The sequence below is a fragment of the Ictalurus furcatus genome, chromosome 16 (genome assembly GCF_023375685.1).
Source record: "Ictalurus furcatus strain D&B chromosome 16, Billie_1.0, whole genome shotgun sequence".
NCBI classification, from domain to species: Eukaryota; Metazoa; Chordata; class Actinopteri; order Siluriformes; family Ictaluridae; genus Ictalurus; species Ictalurus furcatus.
This window is the reverse complement of record NC_071270.1, coordinates 11,517,954-11,543,408: the sequence shown is the minus strand read 5'-3', so window position 1 is coordinate 11,543,408 and position 25,455 is coordinate 11,517,954. Positions and strand designations below refer to the sequence as shown.

Genomic DNA, 25,455 nt, shown 5'->3' with positions numbered 1-25,455 from the left:
AAAAATAAAAAGTACTCCTATAAAAGAACATCGACTCGACCTAACATGTTTTGTTGGAAGATTGAGGGGGGAAAGCCAGATAGCAATAATTAGACAAATATTAACAATATTTGGATTATGTTCATAAAATACATGAGTGCAGAGAGGGTTCCTGAAGTTTACAGCCACATGGGGCCCTTCTCCAAAACGTGTTATTTAAAACCATGATCCAACTATGTTTAATTACAATTAGTAATTAGAACTAATTTGTTGTAGTTCAAACTATATCACTACAGCAGGCTGTAGAAATCTTTGATGATTAACCTATCCCAAACAGTTTTTATTGTACTGGACATACACTTACCCAGATTAATCTTTCAACAAGGCTTACAATAAATAAAAAGATGTATACTAGTTTAGTAATGTATTTCTTTAAAACACATACCAGCTCCATTACTATATTTTGAGTATCTTTTTCCATATTTTTCTTTAACTTCTAATAACAACTGTACAGAATCTGCTTCCAATCTTAATCTTTTACAGTTGTGCCCTTTTTTGCACTTCAACTCCAATTTAAAAATACAGTACAAGCAAACTAGGGCTGATCCAAAACAGCTTCCTATTTGACAATATAAAAATCATACAAGGGTCATTAAAAAAAAAAAGGCTAATATTGCTTGCACAGATCCTGAGACTTGAACACAAGTCATAGTGTGAACTCAGTATTTTCATTTTGGTATGAAAATAGTTTATTAAAACTGAATCCCCCCATTGCTGAAATATTAAATGAGTTCACATCTGCACAAACTTAAAAATTATACAAACATCTCATCTCTGGTACAATGTAAACACTGTAGGTTAAAAACATTACAGCATAGGGGGCTTTGTCTCTTATTTTAGTCAAGGTTTCCATCGGTGACATTGAAAGAAGAATACTCCAAAAAAACAAAAACAAAAAAACTCCAACTCTACAAATATTAGAGTAATGTAAGCATATTTACAGCAGAGTTATTTTCCATTTCTTTTTGTTTAAAAAGTTTTTTTTTCTCCAATCTTACTCAGGGGATAGTCCTGCACTGTCCATTCTAGCTTGGCCCTAGTCCCAACATTTCTGACTCAATTCATTAACTACCAAGAAGCCCTTCAGGATTTTTACATGGGCATGTTAGAGCAGGCAAACCACCAAAATGTGCAGTACAGGGATATGAAACACTGGCTTAGTACAACATTTAAATTCAATAATGGGACACTGATTCACAGTGCTCCGTGTTAGCCAGACATTTGATGTCAATTGCATTATAAGTCAATGAACTCGTTGAAGGAAGACCAGGCATTAAAATTAGAATTAAACCACAGACCTTAAGAATGAAGCATGTTTCTGAACCATTTCTGCTCATTAACTTGTAGTGCCCAAGATTTGCATGGGTATGGATATAGAGTAAGCTTATTTTAAATCAGTGCACACAGGGCACTGGCCTGGCCTAAACAGTAAGAATGATGTCGTCTTTGTTTTTTTCCTCTTTACATATAGGATCTTTTCCTTCACATCTAAGCCCATGCAATGTGATCATATCGGTCCCACTCTAGACTGTATTCCTATAAATTTTAGCAAAAGATCACACAAATACACGCTTCTGAATAGGATAAAAAAAAAGGACACATTATTTAGAGTTCCAGTACACAGCCTAGTGTGACCTAGGATTGATCAGCCTTCGTTTGTTCTGCAGGTTGGTTCTGATTTTCTGACTCTGCACTCCCTTCTTTGGAAGGAGCTGGAGCTTCTGCCTTGGCATGAGGCATTTCATTTGCAGAATCAATATGGCGTTCGCGGCTGCTCGAGTCTCTGAGCATCTCGTGTCCGTTAGGCTCAAGTCTATCAAGTCTGTCGTCCCTGTCCCAGCGGGTGCTTCTCTCTCTGTCTCTGCGTTTACCTCGTTCTTCCTCTCTCCCTTGCTCCCTCTCCCTTTCTCGATCTCCATCAGGACTTCTCCAGTCTCTACGTGGCCCTGCTCTCTCCCAGCCTCCCCTCGACTCTGGCTCTTCATGCCATCCCCCAAAGCGCTCGCGACCTTCGGAACGCTCACCCCCAAACTGCCTGCGCCCTCCATAGCGCTCCTGCTCTCTGTTCCGCTCTCCCCTGAACGGAGGGCCTGGAGGGGGAAAAGGGCCTCGGATGGCGTGTGATGGAGGAGGCGGCATGCCAAAACTCCCTGGTGGAGGCTCCCGATGCATCATCTGTGGTGGGCCCCTGGGCGGCATCATCTGGGGGGGGATGGGGGGCATGCCGGGCCGTGGGGGAGGCATTGGGAAGCGCTGCAGGTGAGGTGGTGGGGGCATTCCCGGGGGTCTCTGAAGTGGCATCGCTCCTGGTCTTGTACCTAAAAGCCCTGGTGGATTTTGCATGTTCATTCCAGGTGGAGGTCCTGGTGGAACCTGGTTACCTGGTGGGATTAAAAAAAAAAAAAAAAAAAAAAAAAAAAAAAAATATATATATATATATATATAAATATGAATAAAGTGATTTAGATCAAATAACAGACAAGAACCCTTTAACTTTGTCACAAATTCTTTTGTTGTTCTGTAATAAACCGCATGAGTGCATTAAATAATGTTTTATCTGACCATTTGAATATCTGAACATTTAACTGAATTCTGAATGGATTCATAACACACACACACCATTGAAAAATTTGGACTAACTTGTACTAAAATACTAACATTTATGAGAAATAGGACCAGGTTTACTGCTTTTCTCTTAAAACTACTATTGACCATCATGAATAGTCCAACCCAAGTTCTTATTAACACACACACACACACACCTGGACCAGTGTTGAAACCATCTATACCTTCCCTGTTGATCCTGGAGCCCATTCCCACTGGATCACCAGACAAATCCTCAACTGCGCTGCCAACTGCAAAAAACACAAAACCAAGAAATTACTTATGTTAATAATTATTGAAAACAGAGACAGAGCCATACTATCAGAAAAGACATACAAGTTTTGTGTAATTCAGAGGTTTATAAGGCTGAGGAAATAGGTACACAGTGTGTGTTGGACTTACCTGGTGGCATGCCAATGCTTGCTGTGGGAAGAGGGGGTCCTGCAGTGCCAATAGGAGGCATGCCACCCGGAGGGAGAAATCCTGAAATTGTAGTCGAAGTTAAACGTACTAGTAGATAAACAGACATTTACTATAGACAAACGCACAATTCTTCTTAATACACCAGTGACAGCCTAAACGCTTCACTTTGATAATGTTAACAGCACAGACAACATTTATGTTCTAATGATAATGCAGTTAGGGTACCAGGAGGAATCTGCATGGGGTTAAAGCCAGGCCTCATAAAAGGTCCAGGTGGAGGTGGAACGCCTGGTGGAAATGATGGTGGTGGGATATTCATGGCAGCAGGAAAACCTGGGGGTGGAACTGCAACTGGCCCAGAAGGCCCTACTGGCTGGACAGGAGCAGCCTGGATGGAAATAATAAACAATGTTAAACTATATCCTAAAGTAAATTTAAACTTAGCTTAGATATCTACTACATCAAATGAGTTTAAGCTTAACAAACGTGTTAAAATTGAATTACTATAATAGGAGAAAAGTGACAAGGTACTGCTTTTTGAGACTTGTAGCCAACTACTGTAATTACACATTTTAAATCAAAGCACATATAACACGTTTCTTTGACATTCACTGGATTATTCCTGTAGTCATGTGAAAGCATATCAAGATATCAATCAAATTATTGTTGAAATTACATTTGTGCAGTTATCAGATTACTTCGTATTACCTGCACAGTTATCAGTGCCGGGCTCTCGTCCATCTGACCCACGTCGCCTCTGCCATTTTGAGGCGCGTCGTCTGCATTCTCCAGTTCATTCTGCACCCCCTTCCACTCTGGAAGATATAAAACTAGCCAGTAAGCCATTAAGTCCCACTTCTACTAGACAAAACAACATTGTTGGTGCATTTTCTACTTGTACATTTCTAAATAAAAACAATTTTACAGAAAGCCAGACCAAGGCTTGAAATTGCGACCATTTTGCTCGCATATGCCAGTGGTTTTCAAAGTGGGGGCCGCCGGGGGGGGGCCTCAACAATTTGGTGTGAAAAATAAATACATGATTTGTTATATATATGCATTACTATAACATGTTATTTGTAACAATACATATTAAAATCACATTTGCTATACCTAACTTTCTAATTGCTAAACAGACAAAACATCAACGTAAAAAAGGGGGATATATTCAGAAGTCTGTATTTTAAATGTGTTTTAAAGACATCTTGCAAAAGGGGGGCTCAGTCAAATGTTAATGCCATTTTGGGGGCCTTGCCCTGGAAAAGTTTGGGAACCCCTGGCATATGCTACCGAAATTTAATCTGTGCGACCTCAAAATATATTTGCGAGCATTTGTGCGAGTGTAAATAATTGTTGTGGTGGGACCTGTTTTCATTTCTCTACAAAACGTTTGCTAATTACTGCACTGTATGCGCCTACTGTGAGCTGATATAGTGACCGGTCCGCCGTTATATCCAACATTACATAACCAATTAAACTTCAGCTTTACATTCTTAACTTCAATGCAGATTTTAGATTGGTTAATATTACTCCTTTACACCGCGCTCCGTTGTCACATGACAGGAAGATAACTAGCCCACAAAATGTAAAGAGCTGAAGAGAGAAGATGAAAAGAACACAGATCTCTTTTCTAAGTCGCCTACAGTTACAGATAATGTAAACTCCTAGAGTTGGTGATGGTGATCGTGTGGTGAATGTGGATCCACCAGCAGAAAAGAAGGTTTATAGTTTTCGAAGAGAGTGGCTGAAAGACTTCAAGTGGCTCCCCTATGAAAATGGCTCAATGCACTCCGTTCACTATAAAGCCTGTGGGACAGAGGTTGCAGGTAACACTGCGTACGCCACTGAATCCACACATTTTAAGTGCGAGTGGTGGTCGCGAGTTGTGGTGTTTTTAAATAAAATAATTTTATATATATATATATATATATATATATATATATATATAAATAAATAAATTGTAGTTGTGGTGCTCCTTAATTTTTTGTGGGTGCTCCTAAATTTGACCTGGTCCTCCTAACTTTTTAAAGTTAGGAGGACCAGTGCTACCAAGTATAAAATTTCATTCCGAGCCTTGCAGAGTGGGATATGCACCCTTATAGTATTTTAAAACAGCAACTCCAGCAAGTCCATTCAAAAAGTAAAACAAAAACTGCTTAAGCTATATTATCTATTATTTTAATAATTTCTGTTATTAGCCTGAGACCTGAGTTGAAGTCAGCTGCTCCAGGTAGTGGATGCTGTCAATACACATCTTTGCCTCACCCGACACAAGGGAGCGATCAGTGAATAACAGCGTTTTTACTCTGTAGGAAAGTTTTTGGTGATGGCTAAAGTGAAATTTCTCACTGCCTCAGATGAAAATGTGAAAAATCATTGCCATCTTAGTGTAATTCATGTAGTGTTTCAGTCACTATTGAAAATTCTCCTTCACCACTGATTTAGATAACCATTACCATTATTAGCAGTAGCAATTGCATAAACTACATGCCTAATCATAAAGAACAACGCAAACCAAGCAGATACATTTTCTTGCCTTTGGAATTACACTGATCCCGGCTGATGTGGCCTGACTATATACATGAGACTAAAAAGCTATCACAGTACATACAAGAGAAACAGTTCTGACTGGTTGGATGAGGATGTAGCAGCTAACCACATCAAAGAGATACTAACAAGCTAGTATAAGTTAGTAGACTGGTGACAGCATCTTCTGATGGGCTTTGTTTAACTCACAAAGCGAGTGAGGGTGGAAGCAAGCAACAGAGTACTGACTGGAAAACGGACAGAGAAACCATCAACCGTTATAGACCATTTCAACAGCTATTCTTCGGTTTAAGGAAGTGACGTCTTTGTTCCTCCGATTAGTTGCCAAGCATATTCAAAACAACAGCAGGCGGGGCTTTATGCACAGTGAGATTGCGATAACATTTAATCATGCGATTAAAAATGTCAGCTTTAAAATTAGAACCATGCTGTTCGGTGGTTGGATGCTCCCTCAGGCCCAGAACTAATCAACGTTTGGAAATGAAAGTGTTCAGATTTTTGAAAAACAAGACAACGCAACACCTGGATTGCAACAGTGAAGCGAGAAGGTTGTATACCGAGTAGCACATGTGTAGTGCACACTTTATCTCTGGTAAATAAACAACATTTTTGCCAGTGAATTATTTGTATTTCTTTACATGCACTATTTAAGTATGATGCAGCATAATTTGAGCCAGAATTGTGGCTCCGTCATTGTATTCATATGTAGCTCACTAGCGTTTTGATAAGTTTGTAGTGAAAATGCCAGGATTGTATTTCTGTTTCATTTCTAAATGTTCTGTGGGTTATAATTAGTAAAGTAACAGTTTACATTAGCGATCTAGCTATCTATTCAGCTGATGGATGTATCTCTTGTGTAGACGCACTTGGCATCAACCAGATAATGGTACATGTCTGGATAAGGTGCTTCAGGTAAATTTTTAATGTTCTATTTGAAAACGTGTCACCTCAGTCTTATTTAAAGGGTCCAGTAATGCCACTTCATCATTCAGTTGACATCAATACCTTAACTGTTCAGTTTTAGTTAGAGCATGCGTGGGTCATTTGGTTTTGACAGGTATGGGTTTTTAAAAATTGCACCACTGGATATGCTTCAGGACCAGACATGCGCAGTAGTACTGTAACTCGCTTGTTATCGTTTACGTCCTTGAAATGGTCTATAGCCAGGAATTAATTTCAGGAGAGATGAGGAAATATACTAAATAAAGTTACTATGTGATCTGTACTATTATACTGAGAAATGTGACTCTTTCAAGTACTCAGGGAGGAAGTCAGAGCAGCAAAAATCTAGAGGTCACAAATTTTATTATTTAAGGCAGAATCTATAGTCAACCAAACTTAATATATTAATAACCAGGACATAAAATAGTTTCAGCATTTTTTCCAGTTCCATTGAAAATGATTAAAACAAGATGTTAGACGGGGGGGGGGGGGGGGGTTGTGACCTCATCTCATACAACCAGATACATAGTTCATTTTCTCCTCCTGAAATAAACCAGTGGTACTTCATGATGTTATTCACCTCAATATTCCTGAGCTCAGAGTGTAACGAGCAGGCTTTCAAAGAGAAACGGGAAAATGCACGATATAATATAGTGCTCTCCCCTAATATTGGCACCCTTGGTAAATACGAGCAAAGAAGGCTGTGAAAAACGGTCAACCTTTTAATATTTGTTCAAAAAAATTCACAAAAATACTCTCTCTCATGGATATCAAAAAATTGCAAACAAAACAGGTTTATCTTTGTTAAATATAGGTGTGCAACAATTTTTGGCACCCCTATGAATTCATATGAGGAAAAATATATTTGAAGTATATTCGCAGTGATATTTAACAAAAAAAACACCTGGGTGACTAGGAACAGGAAATTGTTCAACTATGACTTCCTGGTCCACAAGGATGTAAATATGACACATAGTCCAAATTCCCTTAGTCATTCATAATAATGGGTAGACCGAGGAATATAGCTGTGATGTGCAGCAAAAGGTTGAGTTATGGCACGAGTGGCCAAAACATCTCCAAGGATCACAGCTGGAGAATTGCAGAAATTCGTTGCATCTTGGGCTCAGAAAGTCTCCAAAAGTAAAATCCGAAGTCACCTACATCACTACAAGTTGTTTGGAAGGGTTTCAAGAAAAAAAGCCTCTACTCTCATCCAAAAACAAACTCAAGTATCTTCTGAAACTACTGAAACTCCAAAGGGGATCGGGTTCTATAGTCAGATGAAACCAAAATAGAGCTTTTCGGCAATAAACACCAGAGGTGGTTTTGGCGCACACAGAGAGGTAGCCATATGGAAAAGTACCTCATGCCCACAACTAAATATGGTGGTGGCTCTTTAATGTTTTGGGGCTGTTTTCTGTCAGAGGACCTGGACATTTTGTTAGGATACATGGCATCATGGACTATCAAATATCAACAGATATTAAATGAAAACCTGACTGCATCTGTCAGAAAGCTTAAAATGGGCCGTGGTTGGACAATAATCCAGCAGGACAATGATCCAAAACATAAATCAAAATCAACACAAAATGGTTTACTGACCACAAATTCAAAGTCCTGCAATGGCCATCCCAGTCCACTGACTTGAACCCCATAGAACACTTGCAGGGTGAACTGAAGAGGAGAGTCCACCAGCATAGACCTCAAATTTAAAGGATTTTGGAGATTCTGTATAGAGGAATGGTCTCAAATCCTTTGCCATGTATTCTTCAACCTCATCAGGCATTATAGGAGAAGATTCAGAGCCATTATCTTAGAAAAGGGAGGTAGCACAAAGTATTGACTAAAAGGGTACCAATAATTGTTGCACACCTATATTTAAAGGTTTTTGTTTTTTTTTGATAAACCTATGTTTTGTTTGCAATCCATAGAGCAGAGTATTTTTGTATTTTTTAACAAAAGATCAAAAGGTTAGACAATAAAGACAATTTTCACACCCTTCTCTGCTCATATTTACCAAGGGTGCTAATATTAATGGCAGGCACTGTATATTATATATTTATATATAATTAAATACAATGCCTCCTTTGACATTTTCTAAACATCATTACAGCATAAAACATGTTATTTGATATTGAATAACATTGTTTTCAAAGAACTGTGCTACATTGATGTCTATAAAAAGAATATATAAACAGCTAAGCTATATGTATGTTATGTTAATTATCCAAAAGTAACCATATGGAACTGAAAAACATCTTAGGGCAGGTTCAAACCCGATATCCACCCCCTAGCTACACCACTGATGAGGATAGTGTCTATTGAAATAAATGATGTTAGGAGGTTATGGTTATATATTTTAAATTCTGAAAATGTTGGGGCAGTATGGAAAATGCATTTCATCCATACAGGGCCTTTGTTGCCTTATTTTGGCTGCAGGACATGCTAGCACCCGCACTCTCTGCTTATGCAACCACGCGCTTGTAATCTGGGCAGAATGTAGTTTGACGTTGTCCTGGCTTCTGCTTTGCGTAGTAAAGCCTTAACAAACAGTGTGGATACGCTGTGGATGCAGCGGCAAATAGTGTTGGCTAACAGGTTTACCAAAGTATTCCCGAGCCCACGTCAGGATATCCATACAGACTCATGACGGTTTTTAAGACGGTGAGGTCTGAGGGATCGGAGATCACACGCATTCAGAAGTGGCTTTCAGCCTTGCCCTTTACTCACCGAGATTTGACCGATTCCTTGAATCTTTGAATTATATTGTGCACTATAGAAGGTGAAATGCCCGAAATCCTAACAATTTGTCTTTGGTGAATGTTGTTCTCAGTGTTGGATTATTCGCTGACACATTTGTTGACTGATTGGCAAGACTTGACCCATCCTTGCTCTTGAAGGACTAGGCCTTTTTTGGAGGCTCCTTATATACTATGATTAGACGATTGCCTCACCTGTTTCACATCGCCTTCTTATTTCCACTTGTCACATCACTATTAGTCCTAAATTGCCCCTGTCCTAACTATTTTTGGAACATGTTGCATGCATCAATTTCAAAATAAATGTTTACCTTCAGAAAACTATGCAGTTGATTAGGTAAAACATCAAATACCTTGCTTTGTAAGTTTTTTCGTTTAAATACAAGTCAAATCTGTGGACACGAGCAAACAATCACTCCTCTTTGTTTTTTTTTTTAGCATTTTCCATACTGTCCCAAGTGTCATCCCACTGCTTGAAAGGTTTGCGTACAAAATCAAACAAACTTGTTTGCAGAGCCCAGCTATGGCATTTTTCCTCTTTGTCTGGCTATGAGCAGGAAAATCACTTTGCTTTCCCAATGCTCCATCACCAAGTACAACACATGCAGAGTGAAAACAAAGATGTGAGAGAGACAACCCAGTCTGTTATAAAACAGTGAAAGTCTTTCTGCCATGAGGTCCTGTCAAGGTCACAAACAAAACAGGCTTTTGAAGTGAGTTCTCGCAAATCATTGGGCTTGAGCTGTGAAAATCTCTCTATATAACTTTTACTGGCAAATAAATTAGTGTCTTAATGTGGATGACCTTCCCTCAGTAGTAATTACGTGAGAGTATCAAGAGTCTGGTGGTGCAGATGGTGCTTGAATACAGAGAAGCACAACAGGGGAAAAAAGAGGCTGAAGAGGGTATTTAATCATTTCTTGATGAGCCTTTTTTGTCTGATTAAAAATGTTTTTTTTTTTTTTTTTTAAATTGTATTATAACTCTGCACCATGGAAAATCAAGTTTTGCCCATAATGCATTCTCTCTACAATTCTCATAAATTAATTAATTCTACAGAAAAATCTAGAAATCTAAATTGGGAAAGTGTAACATCACCAAAGCAGTGATGTCTGTTAGTAAGGAAACAAAATTACACAATTGCAAGGCCCTAGGAACTGTTTACTAGGAATCTACACATCAACTTCACTTGCATTCAGAGCTTTGAAACACCAAAACCTAAATATTATTTGGCATGTGCAGCTGGTTCACTATTACTGATATTAAATATATATTAGCCCGTGCGTTGTATGGTACCTGGGGAGAGTGTATCTGCATCCAGCATGCCCCCCTCTCTAAAAACATCCAGATCTTCCATTTTGACTTTGGACCAGGGGACATAGGTGACACCAAGCTCTACATCCCAATACTGCTTGAACTCTGACTTAATGCCTTTGTTCAGAGCCCAGGCAATCTGTGGATACGAGCGAACATAATCCTTCAGTGTGAATGAAATAAAAGTACTACATATTTGATGAAGAATAGTTACATATCTAGTACCTTTATGGCTTTTTGGTTGACTTTGTAAGTGCCTCTGCTAAGCTTCTGGAGAGCTCGAAAAGCATCCTGACGATGAACCATAACAATGTAGGCACAACCTCGAGGAGGAATCATCTGCCAAAAGGATGAACACATTAACCAATCACCATTAATTATGTTGTACATTACATATGACGTATTGCAATAATTATACTCGCTTAGTGATAAGAATGTACATATTTAATACGTACATTTATGGACTCTATCTGGCCAAACTCCTCTAATAGACATGCCACATCCTGCTGTTGCGTCCTTTTGTCCAGCTGGCCAACCCAAAGTGTAGTGCTGCACACTGCACGGGGAAAAAAAGAAATAGAAATACAGTAAGAGCAAGAGGGTGAGAATCAATCTCAGAAAGAACTGCAACATTAAACATTAAAATAAGGTGTTGGCTATTCTGAACATTAAAAGAATTCAATTTCAAATTTACAAATTCATATTTTTTAATTCATGAAACAGGCTTTAAGGAACATGAGCTTGTGGAGCTTTAATGCCTTAACTCTACTTAGAAAAATTATCATGGCTCACCACTTAAAGTGTCAGGTTTGATGGGAGGTAGGCCTTTCTGTCTACGTTCTCGCTCCCTCTCCCGATCCCTCCTCTCCTGAGAGCGAGAGCGAGGTGAGTGGCGCCGCCTTTCTCTGGAACGAGACCGTGACCGTCGATGTCGGAAACGTCTGGAACGGGAACCCGATCGTGATCGCCTCCTTTTAGGAGATCTGTGAAAGTGGGCAAAGAACACAGGTGAGCCTATGCAGACCGAATTTGCAAAGTTTGTTTACAACAAGTATAAACAATAATGATTATTTAACAATCTAATTATTATTGTGTCCTTCACATATTATCTAATTTTGAAAGGCTGACTGTCACTTCACCTTGAACCAGACCTAGACCGTGTCCTCCTGCCATCTTGGTGTTGTCTTGTGTCTAACTCCCCAGCGGCCTCCTAAAGGGATACACATACAAAAATGTATAGTGTAAATGTATTAAACCAGTTTATTAACTAAATGAGCTGAAAAGACAGGAGGTTTTCAGGAATACTGTCTCCCAGTTAAAACTAATTTTAAAATTCATAATTTTTTGTTAAATTGCATATTGTTTCTCTGATCACGGATTTGGTTTTCCTTTGAACGGTCTATAAATATCCGGGAAGTGCTAACTGAGAGCCTTGCCTGATGCTGCTGTCCAGCCATGAGCTGAGGAAAGGCATTGTTTTGAGGGGGGAAGGGTCCAGGGAAACCAGAGGGACCTACACTTGGTGGCATCATCCCTGGGTAGGGCTGAGGAGGCATTCGGTTGAAAGCCTGAGACTGTCCATTTGGAGATAGAACCTGGAACAAGATGTTTCATCAAATAATCAAATGAAGGATATAGGGATGCATCAATCTAATCTAGCACTGTTAGTAGGAATAATACTGGCCTGAAACTTTTTCCAATTCACTTATTTTATTCTGTAAAAGGTTGACTGGAATATAGATCTGGTACATGAACACAGAGTCTTATACAATTTGGTAATGTGCACCATCATCTCGTTTGTGATCTGCTGCATAACTTTGCAACACAGGCTTGCAAAGGGTTGGCTGGAAAGAGGATGTCAGTATCTAATCAATAGCTGATGAATAAGAGCTAGAACATTAGTATAATATCAAAAAGGGGATTGAGGGATCCATAGTAGTTTAATATGGTGGCATGCTATATATTTTTTTTTATTTCTGCTGAAAAGCAACATTTAAAAAAAAATACAACCACAACAATGTAGCAGAGCTGATAAATGTATGAAAAAAAAAAAACAAGTGACAGTCTCAACCATAGGTGAGCAATTTCATTTTTTTTGTTTTTAAACATGAACTATTGCTTCTGTAGCAGACCCTCTGTTGTTTCAGCCAGTCACATGCATTTATGCATATTACATACCTGAAGGCAGTACATTATGAAAGGAAAGAGTACAGAGTTTTACAGAGTTGCATAGTGAAAGTGATGAGACAACATGGCTTACTTAAAAATCAGAATGTCTAAGGATGATTAAACAAAAGTATGTGTTTACATTCCACTTCAAGTTCACAAAAAAATGTTAATGTGACAAGTGTCAAAGCACCACTACAAAACTAAACAGACCTACTTAAACTTAACTTATTTCTAGCGATGAGATAATAGTTAAGTACTAAAAGGTAACTGCTGTCAGCACAAAGTTTTGTTAGTGTCTTATCCAGAGATTTGTAAATAAGGAATTTTATGCAGCTGGACCTTCACAAATTTTAGTTGAATATCCCCATCATAGTTCTTTACACTGTCTGCAACAATTTACAGGTGCATCTCAAAAAAATTTAATATCGTGCAAAAGTTCATTTTTTCCCATAACTGAATTAAAAAAGTGGAACTCTCATATATTCTAGATTTACTACACAAAACCAAATATTTCAAGCCTTTTTTTTGTTTTAATCTTGATTACGACTTATAGCTCATGGAAATCAAAAATACAGTATCTCAAAATATTAGAATAAAGAATTTATAATACAGAAATGTTGACCTTCTGAAAAACCTTCTGAATCATCAAGATTAAAACAAAAAGGGCTTGAAATATTTCACTTTATGTGTAAAGAATCTAGAACATATGAAAGTTCCAATTATTTGAATTAAATTATGGAATAAAAAAACATTTTCCCACAATATTCTAATTTTTTTGAGATGCACATGTAGAGCCATGGCAATTAACTGGGGCAGAATGGTTACAAAAGCTCAGGAGAAACAAACACCGATTATTTAACATTAAACTTTAAACCTACCTGGTGTTCTTGACTCATGCCCATCATGTGCTGCTGAAAGTGTTGCATCTGATTGGGCGCTTGAGGGAAGACTGCTGAAGCCTGCTGATGCGGCTGGACACCTTCTCCAAAGCCACTGCAGGGACGGACACACACGGACACACACACACACACTGATGTCAATACCAGCATCCACTTATGGAGAAAACAAAATGCATTAAAACTTTATACATGCAAGTACAAGGCCTTTTTCAGTTGCCAATGTTTAATAATGCTGACTTAAAAAAAAAAAAAAAAAAAAAAAAAAAATTCAAGGCATAACATACAAGGCAGGCTGGACAGAGGATGTCTCATCCCTCTTGGTCTCTTCTCCTCCTTCCGGTTCATCATCATAATCAAAGCGATCAAGAAGTTTCTAAACAAAAAAGAAGGAGGGGAAAAAAAAGCAGGCTATATTTTTTCCCTAATTTTGTAAACACAAAGCACAACATACCTAACAGAGTCCTTAAACCTGGCATTTTACATGTGTACTCACCTTGTCGAATGTGGCCTTCTTCTCAGCGGGCTGCGTGGTGTGTGAGTGGCCCTGTGCCAAACTTGTGGGTGGCTGAATAGTTGAGGCTTGTATCTGGAGATGGGTCATCATGTTATTCTCCAGCACTGGAGACTGGGGCTTTCCGGGCTGCTGGAACGTCTGGAGCATCTGCTGGAGCTATAGTTAAAAAATTGTTAGAAAAAGCTACAGAGGCAGAGCATTGCAGACACATGTGGTGTTTTGGGATGATGGTGTATCGAACCTGTTGGCCTTGTGAGGACTGAAAGAGCTGAGCTACAGCAGCAAAGGCATCAGAGTTCTGCAACTGTGGAACAGGCGCCTGCACAGAGTTAACCGACACTGCAGTGTGGGTCTCAGCTTCCCTTGCTGGGGAGGGAGGAGATGCAGCTGGAGAGGAACAAATTTAACACTTAGTTTATTTGATTGTCAGTAGATGTAGTTTCTACAAATAAAAGCATTCATCTTTCTAAAGGGTTGAACAAAGCAACATATACATTGTGTTCAATTTCACTGGTGATAAAAGCATAAAGTTATTAAAATATATATATAAAATAAAAGTTATAAAAAATTAAATGTTAATTAAAATATGAATTATCTATAAGCTAATGATCTGGAAGTCAAAACAATGAGAAAATGAGCATTTAGAAGATATATAGATTCAAAATTTACAGTCTCTCTCTACCACCAGTACGGATCAACAATTATGATGACATCATTCTGTACTTCAGCTTCTCATCAGATTTTTTGTCCAATCAAATGCTCTCTAGAACCTGAAGTGTCTTGCCCCCAACACTGTAAAAATCCTAAATTCTGAAATAGTTAAACGCTATTGGCTATTTACAAAGGGGAGGAGCCACTCAACATGTCCCGCCCTTACTTCATGTTTCAGTGGAAATTACGTCAACATATCGAAAAACATGTGTGCACATCGAAAAAAAAGTTTGCATTTCAAGACACTACATGGGGACTTTAAGTATTTAGCATGGTACTCACCCCCACCTGGGCCATCGTCCACACCTGGAACTGGGCCTGAGCTGCTGGATCCGGCAGCCATGTCCAGGAGTGGCTGGATCACCTCAATCTTAAACACGCCATTCTTTTGCCACAGGTTCAGGACACGTACAATCTTACTCTGCAAGCATAATATAACAGGGAGAAAGGGTAACAATGGAGACTAACCCCATATGGGGAAGGAAAAACAGGCTCAACTTTATTATTATTCTCTGAAAAAGGCACATCTAAAATATATACATCATATCCAGTGAGAAGTTAAATATAAAATTGGAAAATACTTTCTTATGGTTCACAATATTTCAGCTACACCTCAGTGGTTAGAACAGTGGCAGCATCAAATGTCAGTGATTGACAAAACAGTTACTAATTAACTTTAAATGACAGCTGTTGTCTAAAATAGGAAGCAGCCCAAAACCATGGATGTACTTTTCAACTTCTCCTCCCATCCCTGTATAACAGAGGGGTGAAGGAAGTGGTTTTTATTTCCCCACTTTTCGATACTACATACAGTATAGTACATATTGCCAAAAACTTGAGGATATCTGACCATCACACCATGTGTGCTTTCTGAACATCCCATACCAGATTCAACACACAAGAAGTTAAAGTTTGTGTGTAAAACAATTCAAACATACTCAAAAATATTGTTAATTATCCCACTTATACCATGGTCACTAGCCAGCATTGACTAGTTAAATCTGCCACTGATTGCAATGCAAAATTGGACTGAAATGATAAAAATAATGGTTAACTTTCGTTAGTTATTTTATATATGGGTCGTTAGATCTACAATTCCACTGGCTCTAAATGGAGAGAGAGAGAGAGAGAGAGAGAGAGAGAGAGAGAGAGAGAGAGAGACTGTGCAATGTGTGAATTATGGCTTCTGTCTACTACTAATGAAGCTGAGAGTTTAACTATGTTACTATGGTTATAGTTGTTTATAGGCAGTGCATTAATTTAGAAAGGTGATTATACTGACTGCAACTACCTGTGGTATACACGGTTTTAACACACACCTTTCAGCCAATCAGAATATAGTATTCTGATAGACCATAGTATAAGGCACAAGACACCATAATTCTCCACTTGGAATGTTTGGTCAGTATGTAACTGAAGGTTAGTAAAAGAAGATGGCTGTGTTGTAATTTTGCATCTTCAGTGAACGGAGGCGAGACCAATCAGACAGGGTTTACAGGAAAATGCGTGGAAATACTTGTGTGTTATTGGCTGACAGCTCTCAATTCTAGCTCACACAGTTAATGTGAGGGAAAATGGATATGCACCAATTTTATTAATATTATTATTATTATTATTTTTTTACCAGTAAATGGGTTGAAACTGAAACAATAACCTCCTCTGTCACAACGCTCCACTTCGCTACATGCTCTGCAAGAGATACATCTGACATGATGTCATTCAAACATTTTTTATTTCTTCTTCTAAAATTTCAAATGTGCATTTCCCAGGCATTGCTTCATCTTCACCATGTTAATATACTCCAGGTGAGTTACAGGAGCACTCTTGCCAACAACTTTCAATGGAAAGTCATTAAATGAGGTCATGCGCTAATTAGAATATTCATTACATCATCGCGTTGTATTTGCATTCTGCCTAGTGTCAGCCCTTTACACCTGTTAGCTTCTTTCCTAGTCTTTGTGCTCACTTACTGTATTTTAAAACAGCCGAATTCCCAATAAAGCTGTTCTCATTGACATTTTTCTATTTCTGTTGTCAGACAGACCACAGTGCTCTGCACTGCTAAAATCATGATTTATAAACACATCATCTGACAAAAACATCATACACAAATTAAAGACAACGGCTGTGATGTGACTTCAGCTATATTTACATGTAAAATGATCACTCATTTGATCACTCAAATGAGAGAAAGTTAGAAGCGACTGAATGTGCTGCTCCTTTCTGTCCCTCACTAAACAGAATAGGTCCAGAAAGAAACCAAGACCTCACGCTTGTGGGGCAGTACTGACCATTCTCTTCTACAGAAAGTAGCGAAGTTTTGCCCAAAAAGTCACTAGGTGCTTTTTCTGAAGAAAAAAAAATAGCTAAAAGGAGTCTGAGAAGTGGACCAGAACTGTGTCATAATGGGTGAGTGAATAGTGGGAGGAGCTGCACTGGGGAGATATATTTTGAGTGAAAGGATTGTATTCCTGTTCTACTGAAAATAAACACTTTAAAATTATTTAGTGATTTTGTACAAATTGACTATTTATAACTCAAGCCCTTTTTAAGCACCACTAGAAAGAAAATATTTTCAAGGTGCCAATAAATCATGTGCAGATTTTTTTTAGGATGCAACCACTTATCTATACATCACAAACATCTATTTTACATATACACACACACACACACACACACGAGAGAAATTGAGAAAGAGCGAGAGAGTGTGTGAGAGCGAGAGAGAGGGAGAAATATCAGTAACTATGATCCAAAGTGAGTTCAGAATGTTAGGGAATACAAAGATAGCGGCACTGTAGCTTCACTGTTGGTGACATCATGAGCTATTCAGTTTATATATAAATATATACACACACACACACACACACACACACACACACACACACACACACACACACACACAGAGAGAGATCAGTGGACACAGCGCAATAGAGAACACTGCCTCAGGAAATTAAACAAAACGAAAAAGAAAAAAAAAACATAACTAGCTGGCAGTTTTATTTACATTTTTAATTACATCTGATGTTCTGGGGGGGGGGGGGGCAAGCATTTGTAAAATTTCAAAACATATTAAAAATTCACATTTCAAACCATGAAATCATGAAAGTATTTTCTAAACTTGTACGAACCCCCTGTATTTACTGACCAAACATGTCACTGTATTTAAAATCTCATAATTGTACAGCTCTCGGAGGATTTGTAATTTGTTATTAGTTACAATCAATATAAAATATTTTAAATAAGTGGAAATACATATAAAAAAAGTGTGTGGTGCATCAGAAGCCTGCAGAGTCAATCCACAGGTGGCTGGGGCAAAAGGGTCAATGCTGAGATCTGAGATGCAAGGATGAGTTATAGCCAAAAAACATTAACTCTTACCCTGTCCTCTGTGGGACATAAGCAGAGGTTCTCAAAAGTCCCAGTGATGTTCTTAGTGAACCGGGGACCAAATACATCCTTATCAGCACCAAACTGATGGCGCGACTGTCGCACAATGGAGTCCACAACATAAAGTCCTGGTACTTTATACTCAGGCTTGCACTGAAAAAAATTAATAACACATTTCAATGCAGTAACAAGTAAGACTTGAGCAAAATGACAATGCAGATAATAAGCTGAGATCACAACATTGTACAGAAATAGAAAAAAAAAAGCACATTTACCTTCTTGATAAATTTCTCAACAATCTGAACAACATGCTTGTATAACTGGACCAGAGAAATACAGACAGACATTGTTAATGCCTTGTAGCAATAAATGATATGACTACCATTTTTACAATACACAGAAGTGCATTTGACGCTTCTACACATCAGCAAACTTGCTGCATTAAAGGATTTTAAGTTAATTCTAACTCATACTTTGAAGCCGTTATACTTACTTTAATGGCTTTTATTGCAGACTTTGTAATGGAGATCATCTTAGCCCTGGAGATTGGAGGTTTTGAGTCCATCAGGGAGAATAGCTGTAATATAAACATATGTGATGGACAAGTGTCAAGGATCATATCCACTTAGGCATTTGTGTACATGGAGCATAAAATTCACGGAAAGGTGTGAGATATGACAAAAGTATCATCACAATTCTTGAAGATGTGTGTAGCACAGGATTACCAGTAGTGCATAAAAACAATCAAATAAATAAATAAATAATAAAAATATACAAAAATTTATAATTAACTGTTCCGTTTTACAGTTTAAAATTTTTTGTAGAATAACATACATTCAACTCCTTCCAGAGTTTGTAATTGTTATAAATACACTAACAATACCCTGATCTCTGTTTACTCTGAGTAATCTCTGATTACTGTGATGTGTCATCATCATATTGCCCAATGCTACATTGCAAGTATGCTTGCCGACTCCTATGCAAACGCAGTGCGCTGGGTCAAGCACTCCTTGGCTCTTGCTCCAAACTGACTGCAACACAATATAATTTCCTACTCCACCCATCAGTTTTTATTTGATGCACAGCACCACGGAGTGGAACCCATTGTACCCTTTAGTTTTCTTATTATTATTCTTCCGATCGAGTCTATGACAGCCCATAGAACCGCTTGCAAGAAAGTTATGAAATTTAGCACACAGATAGAGGACAGACTCAACATTAACCAGAGCAATTTTGGAATCTCTCTCAACCCCTCCACCAACAGCTGAAAAATTTACTCGTATGGAAGTGGTAGCTCAGTGGTTAAGACGTTGGATTTCTGATTGGAAGGTTGTGAGTTCAAATCCCAGCACTGTCAAGCTACCACTGTTGGGCCCTTGGGCAAGGATCTTAACCCTCAACTGCTCAGTTGTATAAATGAGATAATTGTAAGTCGCTCTGGATAAGGGCGTCTGCCAAATGCTGTAATTTAATGTAATATTTATGCTAATAACTTCTGACCCGCAAGTGCTAGAAACAAAATTATTTTTTTTCTCTCCTGATTCCTTGGCTTGTACCTCCAATTTAGATTTATATATATATAGACTTTTTCGAACTCCTCCATGACCGATCATCCGAATTGCAGGAAATTCGAAAGAGATTTTCTTCAGATGATGCTGGCAAAAAATTATCAAAAGCTTTTTAAAAGAAAAAAAAAAAAAAACGCTTTCGAACAATGCGCAAAGGAATCTGAGGGTTAGCACTCCAAAATGAACATGAGGCTATATCTCCGAAACGCTTTAGTGTACATCATAGCCATCATGACTTGAGGGTAATTGTATGGTTTCATAAGAGCACCACCTAGTGGTCATTAGACATGAAAAAAGCTAATTTTTGCATATAACTTATGAATGGTTTGTCCTAAAATCATGAAACTGGTCTCTACAGATTCAGATGGGCATAACAAGTTGTTTGATATTAGATAATCGTATGTCAACTATTTTGGTGGTCAGCCATTTTGAATGTAGTCTTACACTGTATTTTATTAACAACTTGCCACATTGTTACAAAAACTGGTAGGTATTATCAGGACCATGCCCCAAAATACTCAAAAAGTTTCAGGACCACCTTGCGGTCAACAATAACAATGCAATTACAGAAAATGCTAATAGCTTTTGACTACTTTTGTGCATGGTCATGAGATTGGTCTTGACAGATTCCCTGGGTTATGAAGACAACAACAATAACAATTATGCCATGGTAGGCTAAAATTTCTGTCTGCAATTTTGAATGATCTGAAAATTGCTTGTCCCCGGAATTGCTGCTTGCAGCTATATTTAATACTGATATCAATAGTCTAGTTGTCTACTAATCTTTTTATCAGTCGTTTCAGCTGTTGTATAGTTACATTGGGCAAATATTCAGAAGACATTAAAGGCCACTCTGTGAAGACAAAGTGAGTGACAGAAGTGTTATAAAATTTGAGTTTAAGATTGGTGCATAACCACCTGTGGGGATATGACTGGTGAACGACTATCTTTTTGAACCAGACACTAAAGGGAAGGAATAAGTATCATTCAGTCAGTCAAATTGTTTAGGTGTTACTGACTCCAGAACCAGTTTCATGACTATAAGAGATGTTATGTGAGTTTATTTTAGGCCTATGTTTATCCATCCATGTTTTTATACATCTATAAATGGTGAAAGTTGTTGCATCAGTGGATCCTTTCAGTCATGACTGAGATCTTCGCTTTTGTTTAGTGGTCAGTGTCTGCAAATCTGTAAATCTTTTGGTCATCACCAAGATTCTGCTTTTCTTTCTTGTTTAGAGGATCAGTTAAGTCAGCTGAGTTATACTCATTTCCAAACTTCAAGTGCATGTAAAAGTAGTTTGTTTAATTCCTAAAAACACAGACATACAAGCACATTATAAAATTACTAAGGCCATACCAACAAATACACATATTTTACGCCTCTGTTTAAAAAACACTGAATCCACAGAAAAGGCATTTTTGAAAATGTCTATACACACAAAAGTTTTGAAAACATTCATTAGCTAATTAAACGTGCAATAGTATTTCATAAACTGTCATGTCAATTGGATCAAAATACACATTTATAAGGACACGTGTTTTGAGCGGTAAAGAAGGTGAAATGTGGCAAAAACAATAACCACCAGATCAAAAGCACTCATGCATCTTCAGTAACCCTTTAACATGGGCAGTGTAATTTTTAGTCAAACGTTCCAAAACAACAGTTGCATCGGCTTTCGAGCCCAGATCCACCTTCAACTGATACCGCTGCTGGAAATGTATACACACAATACATGATTAGGCTGCACTTTTGGGCAAACTGTACAACTGAACAAATTGGTGGAAAAAAAGAGCAATTCTCACAGATGAATGCACACACACCTACACACAGTCACAACTTTATGCCTCTCAAAAAACTTTTTTTTTTAAGACACATGCATTTAAGGAGACGTCTCAATAAGACAATTATGACACTACAAGTTTAACTATAAGCCCATTCACTGCTCTTCCTGTATGTCTGCCTGATACGCAGCTGCATAAATATCAGAGGATTAATTCGAATCATTTAACTAAATATTCCAAAATTACTCGAGTCACCGAAACACCCAAATTTCATCCGTAATCAGCATAAACACAGAAAACAAACTGCTCAAAACACGTCTAACTGAAAGTTTCAGCTTCACTTCAAATCATTTTACATTAGAATCTTTATAATCTTACGTTTAGAGCAGGGGTCTTCAACCTTACCTGCAGTACTCAGGCTTTCATTACAGCCAAATCGGAGGCATACATGATAGTTGATTGCAGACTAAGGTGAGCTGATTAAGCACGTGAAATCAGGTGCCTGCAGCTGCACCGACCCTTGGATAAGACTGAAGACCCCTTTTTAGAGTATAAATATTAACTGATTAAAACAGTTCAACAAAACACTTCAGATAAATGTTAAAACGCATATGCAGCAGAAGCAGCAATGGAAAGTTGTACACTTCATTTTCCTTAAAAAAATGAGGTAAATTCACCAAAGCTACACAATACTAAGAAACTAATTATTAAAACAAGGAAATGCATTGCAGCTTAAAAGGTATCCAGTTTAACTTTCTGGCCACTAGCTGCACTGTGGAAAACCACAGATTGAAGCAGGTCAAAAATTGTGCACGACATTCCTTTGATGCATAGCACATAAGGGTAAGACAGAACATGGGGTTCCTTCACAATGAATGGTTTTAATGTGTGCCAATATAGCTCGTGCAAACATGTAGCCTGAGCAAAGAAAAGTAGAATGCTGTTGTGACATTAAGTGGAAGAAATTCATCAATGAAATGAAGATCACAAGTTAGTATTACAGAAGAATTTTCACTCAGAAGAATGCTGAAGTTCAAAAGAGGATTTCAAACATGCAGAGTTGGCAATTTTCACTTGGTGTATCAAGTCTGCGATACAGTCAGTTGTCCATGCCAACTAAATGAAAGGGCTGAGCTAAACACAACATGTCAGGTAAATAAATCAGTCCCTCCAGGACTTTGCGATCACAGAAATTAACGCAAAATCAAGGAAACTCCGCAATATTCTGAGGAGTTTGCAATTTTTTAAAAATTACCACGTATTTTCCACATATTTGGTCCAAGACGTGTCATGTGACATCACAACATACATTCAGCCAAAGCACTCTTCAATTCACGTGCATCAAACATGAACACAGCTAAAAGGTCTCATTTACCAACAAACAACACTGTGAAAGTCAGCGCAAAATAATTTCGCCAAGTCAAGTAGTTTTCTGCAAAAACAACAAAAACAAACAAAACACTGAAAAAAGCCACAACAAAATCAAGCATTTTTTTTTTCAGAAAAAAAACTGATATCCTGTATTGACTGAATAAAGTAGAAGCAGGGTGCACCAGTTGAAAGCAAGCTTCATCATAAGTATGGGTGTAAAACCCACACTCAACTTGAAGTAGTATATGTGTCACATGTACATTACAGCACAATTAAACTCTTTTCACCACATATCCCAGATTGTTAGGAAGTTGGGGTCAGAGCACAGGGTCAGTCATGATACAGCACAACTGGAGCAGAGTGGGTTGAGGGCCCAACTCAAGAGCCCAACAGTGGCAGCCAGGTGGTGCTGGGGCTTGAACCACAGACTTGCTGATCAGTAACCCTGAGCCTTAACCAATGAGCTAGTCCTGTTCTGTTGCTTAAGCTCTCGTGCGACAATTTTAACAAAGTTTCTCCTGCAAACCTAATCGTCCATCATACGCTAAACTACAAGCATAACATTAGAATGATTTCAATTCAAGTTTACCATTTTTTTTAATGGTATACAGCCTACCACCCTGTCAATCTCTAAATGAAAAGAAGCATGTATGGGAGTACAGGTGATGAAACAGTGTGTTCATTTATTCTAAAACGAGACTGGGTATCTAAGATCTGCTAATCATTATTCATTATTTTATTGTTGTAAAAAATAATGAAGAAACAAAACGAAGGCCGTTTGAAGAGTGCTCAAAGCAACTGCAAACCATAAACAACAATAAGACCGCCACCATCACTATTACTAATGACGATAGAAAATGCACATAAACCCGCGTGTTCAACTGCGATCAGGTTAACAAAATGCCGGACATAGTTAATTGAGTCTAATTATTGGAATTCTCATCCGATTTCCTTTTGCTTGGGCTCATCCCAGTTTATCTGACTGCTCGTTGCAGATGTGCGAGATCAGAAATGCCACATGGTTTAGTTACAATCTGATGCCTGCAAAACAGCATGTCAGTGTGTTACTGATGTCCAAAACAAACCCCACCACACGGGCTACCAGCTAACTCCTAAAACACAACGAGCTGTTTCACCAACTTGCTTCCTAAACACTAAACAAATGCCGAAAAAATATTTACTTGTGTTGCTGCAGATGATGAATATTAACGACAATGGGGTCACCCTCGTGCTGTTAAGAGGAGAGGGGACTGTTGCTGTACTCACTCCCAAACAACGCTAGCTAACTATGCTAACAACACAGGACGCCTGTAAACACTCTGCATGCAAACAGGCGTCTAATAAACATTCCTGGGCTTCACGTTAGTAGCAAGTTTAACTAACTACCAAACTAACAGAAGTGTAAAATAAGCAAACAAATTGCAATGCAAACGCTGGCTTAACTACCTGAAGAGCGCGCGAGCACAGCTAACTAGCTAGCTAGCTAGCTGTGTAGCTAACAAGCCACCTAGCAGCCTGGAGAAGAAATGGGGGTTGTGTTAAACAGTTTATCTTCCTCTGTAACTTCAGGCTGTACATTTTGTGGCTCGTGTCGAGTAACAATCCACAACAGACAGAAACTCGCTGGCCTGGGACGTGTGCACGTTTTAAACAACGAGGCCTTCGTTTTCTATTTGGCTCGAGCAATAAGGCTAACCGGGGCCCGCTTTATATTCCTAGACAACCCGGTTAGCTAAGTGGCTAAGCTAATGCTAGCTAACTAGCTACTCAGGTAACCAGTTTGTACCTGGACGTACAGCTAGTACTACAACTGTAGAGTTATGCTTAAACTGACCTCGTGATTAAAAGCGTTGACGGCATCCATTATGTTCCACCTTTTCTGACTTTTTTCCCTCTTCGTTAAATTTCAAAATAAATGCAGTACTGCGCCTTAACGGGCCATCCCAACATGTCCGCCGCCTCTCGCCCTCAGTAGAAGACAGGAGCGGACTCTTTGCGGCGCGCAAGGCATGCTGGGATTGCTGCACGTGTTTCCGAATTCAAGCACTAAATGGCGCTGAGATTATTTTGTAAGTAAATAAATTTTATTTATAAAGCACACATTCAGTTTACACGGACCAAAGTGCTGTACAGAAACAATTGTAAAATATACAATGCAATAAAATAACATAAAATCAAAAGATAAGTTAATAATCCACAAGTTAATAGCCAGGAAAGGCCAAAGAGTAAAAATGGGTGTTAAGTTTGGATTTTAAAGTAGAGCTTGAGGGAGCGCTCTTAATGTCATGTGTCAACTTATTTGCAACTGCAGATGCTCTGTTGCTTTTTAATTTAAGATCTGACCGTATTTGGGAGCTGAATGCAAATAAATAAGGTCAGAAATATAATGGGACTTGTTGATTAAGAGCTTTAAAAACAATCAG

General features: G+C 38.4%; 1 protein-coding gene across 2 annotated transcripts; it reads right to left on the bottom strand.

The window, feature by feature from the left end:
* Positions 1-390: 390 nt before the first annotated feature.
* scaf4a (SR-related CTD-associated factor 4a) lies at positions 391-25,044 on the bottom strand. Of its 2 annotated transcripts, none has more exons than XM_053644611.1 (20): positions 24,867-25,044; positions 18,802-18,885; positions 18,584-18,628; positions 18,300-18,461; positions 15,204-15,342; positions 14,452-14,597; positions 14,190-14,366; positions 13,981-14,069; positions 13,676-13,790; positions 12,065-12,223; positions 11,768-11,838; positions 11,421-11,611; positions 11,084-11,184; positions 10,854-10,967; positions 10,611-10,767; positions 3,775-3,881; positions 3,292-3,454; positions 3,046-3,126; positions 2,829-2,894; positions 391-2,420 (listed from the first exon to the last, which is right to left on the bottom strand). In XM_053644611.1, exons 1-20 carry the CDS (start codon positions 24,894-24,896, stop codon positions 1,675-1,677), a joined length of 2,943 nt encoding a protein of 980 aa, XP_053500586.1. In that variant the 5' UTR covers positions 24,897-25,044; the 3' UTR covers positions 391-1,674. The 2 variants fall into 2 exon arrangements, with proteins under 2 accessions (XP_053500586.1, XP_053500585.1); XM_053644610.1 differs by having other exon boundaries at positions 2,802-2,894; positions 24,867-25,043.
* Between the last annotated feature and the right edge of the window lie 411 nt (positions 25,045-25,455).

Bases quoted from the DNA above. Each gene is read 5' to 3' on its own strand.
- scaf4a (XM_053644610.1), bottom strand. From the start codon at position 24,896: ATGGATGCCGTCAACGCTTTTAATCACGAG. The intron at 13,791-13,980 runs GTATGTTATGCC...CCGTCCCTGCAG, and splicing joins TCCTCTGTCCAGCCTGCCTT to TGGCTTTGGAGAAGGTGTCC. The intron at 12,224-13,675 runs GTAGGTTTAAAG...ATCTTGTTCCAG, and splicing joins GCATGAGTCAAGAACACCAG to GTTCTATCTCCAAATGGACA.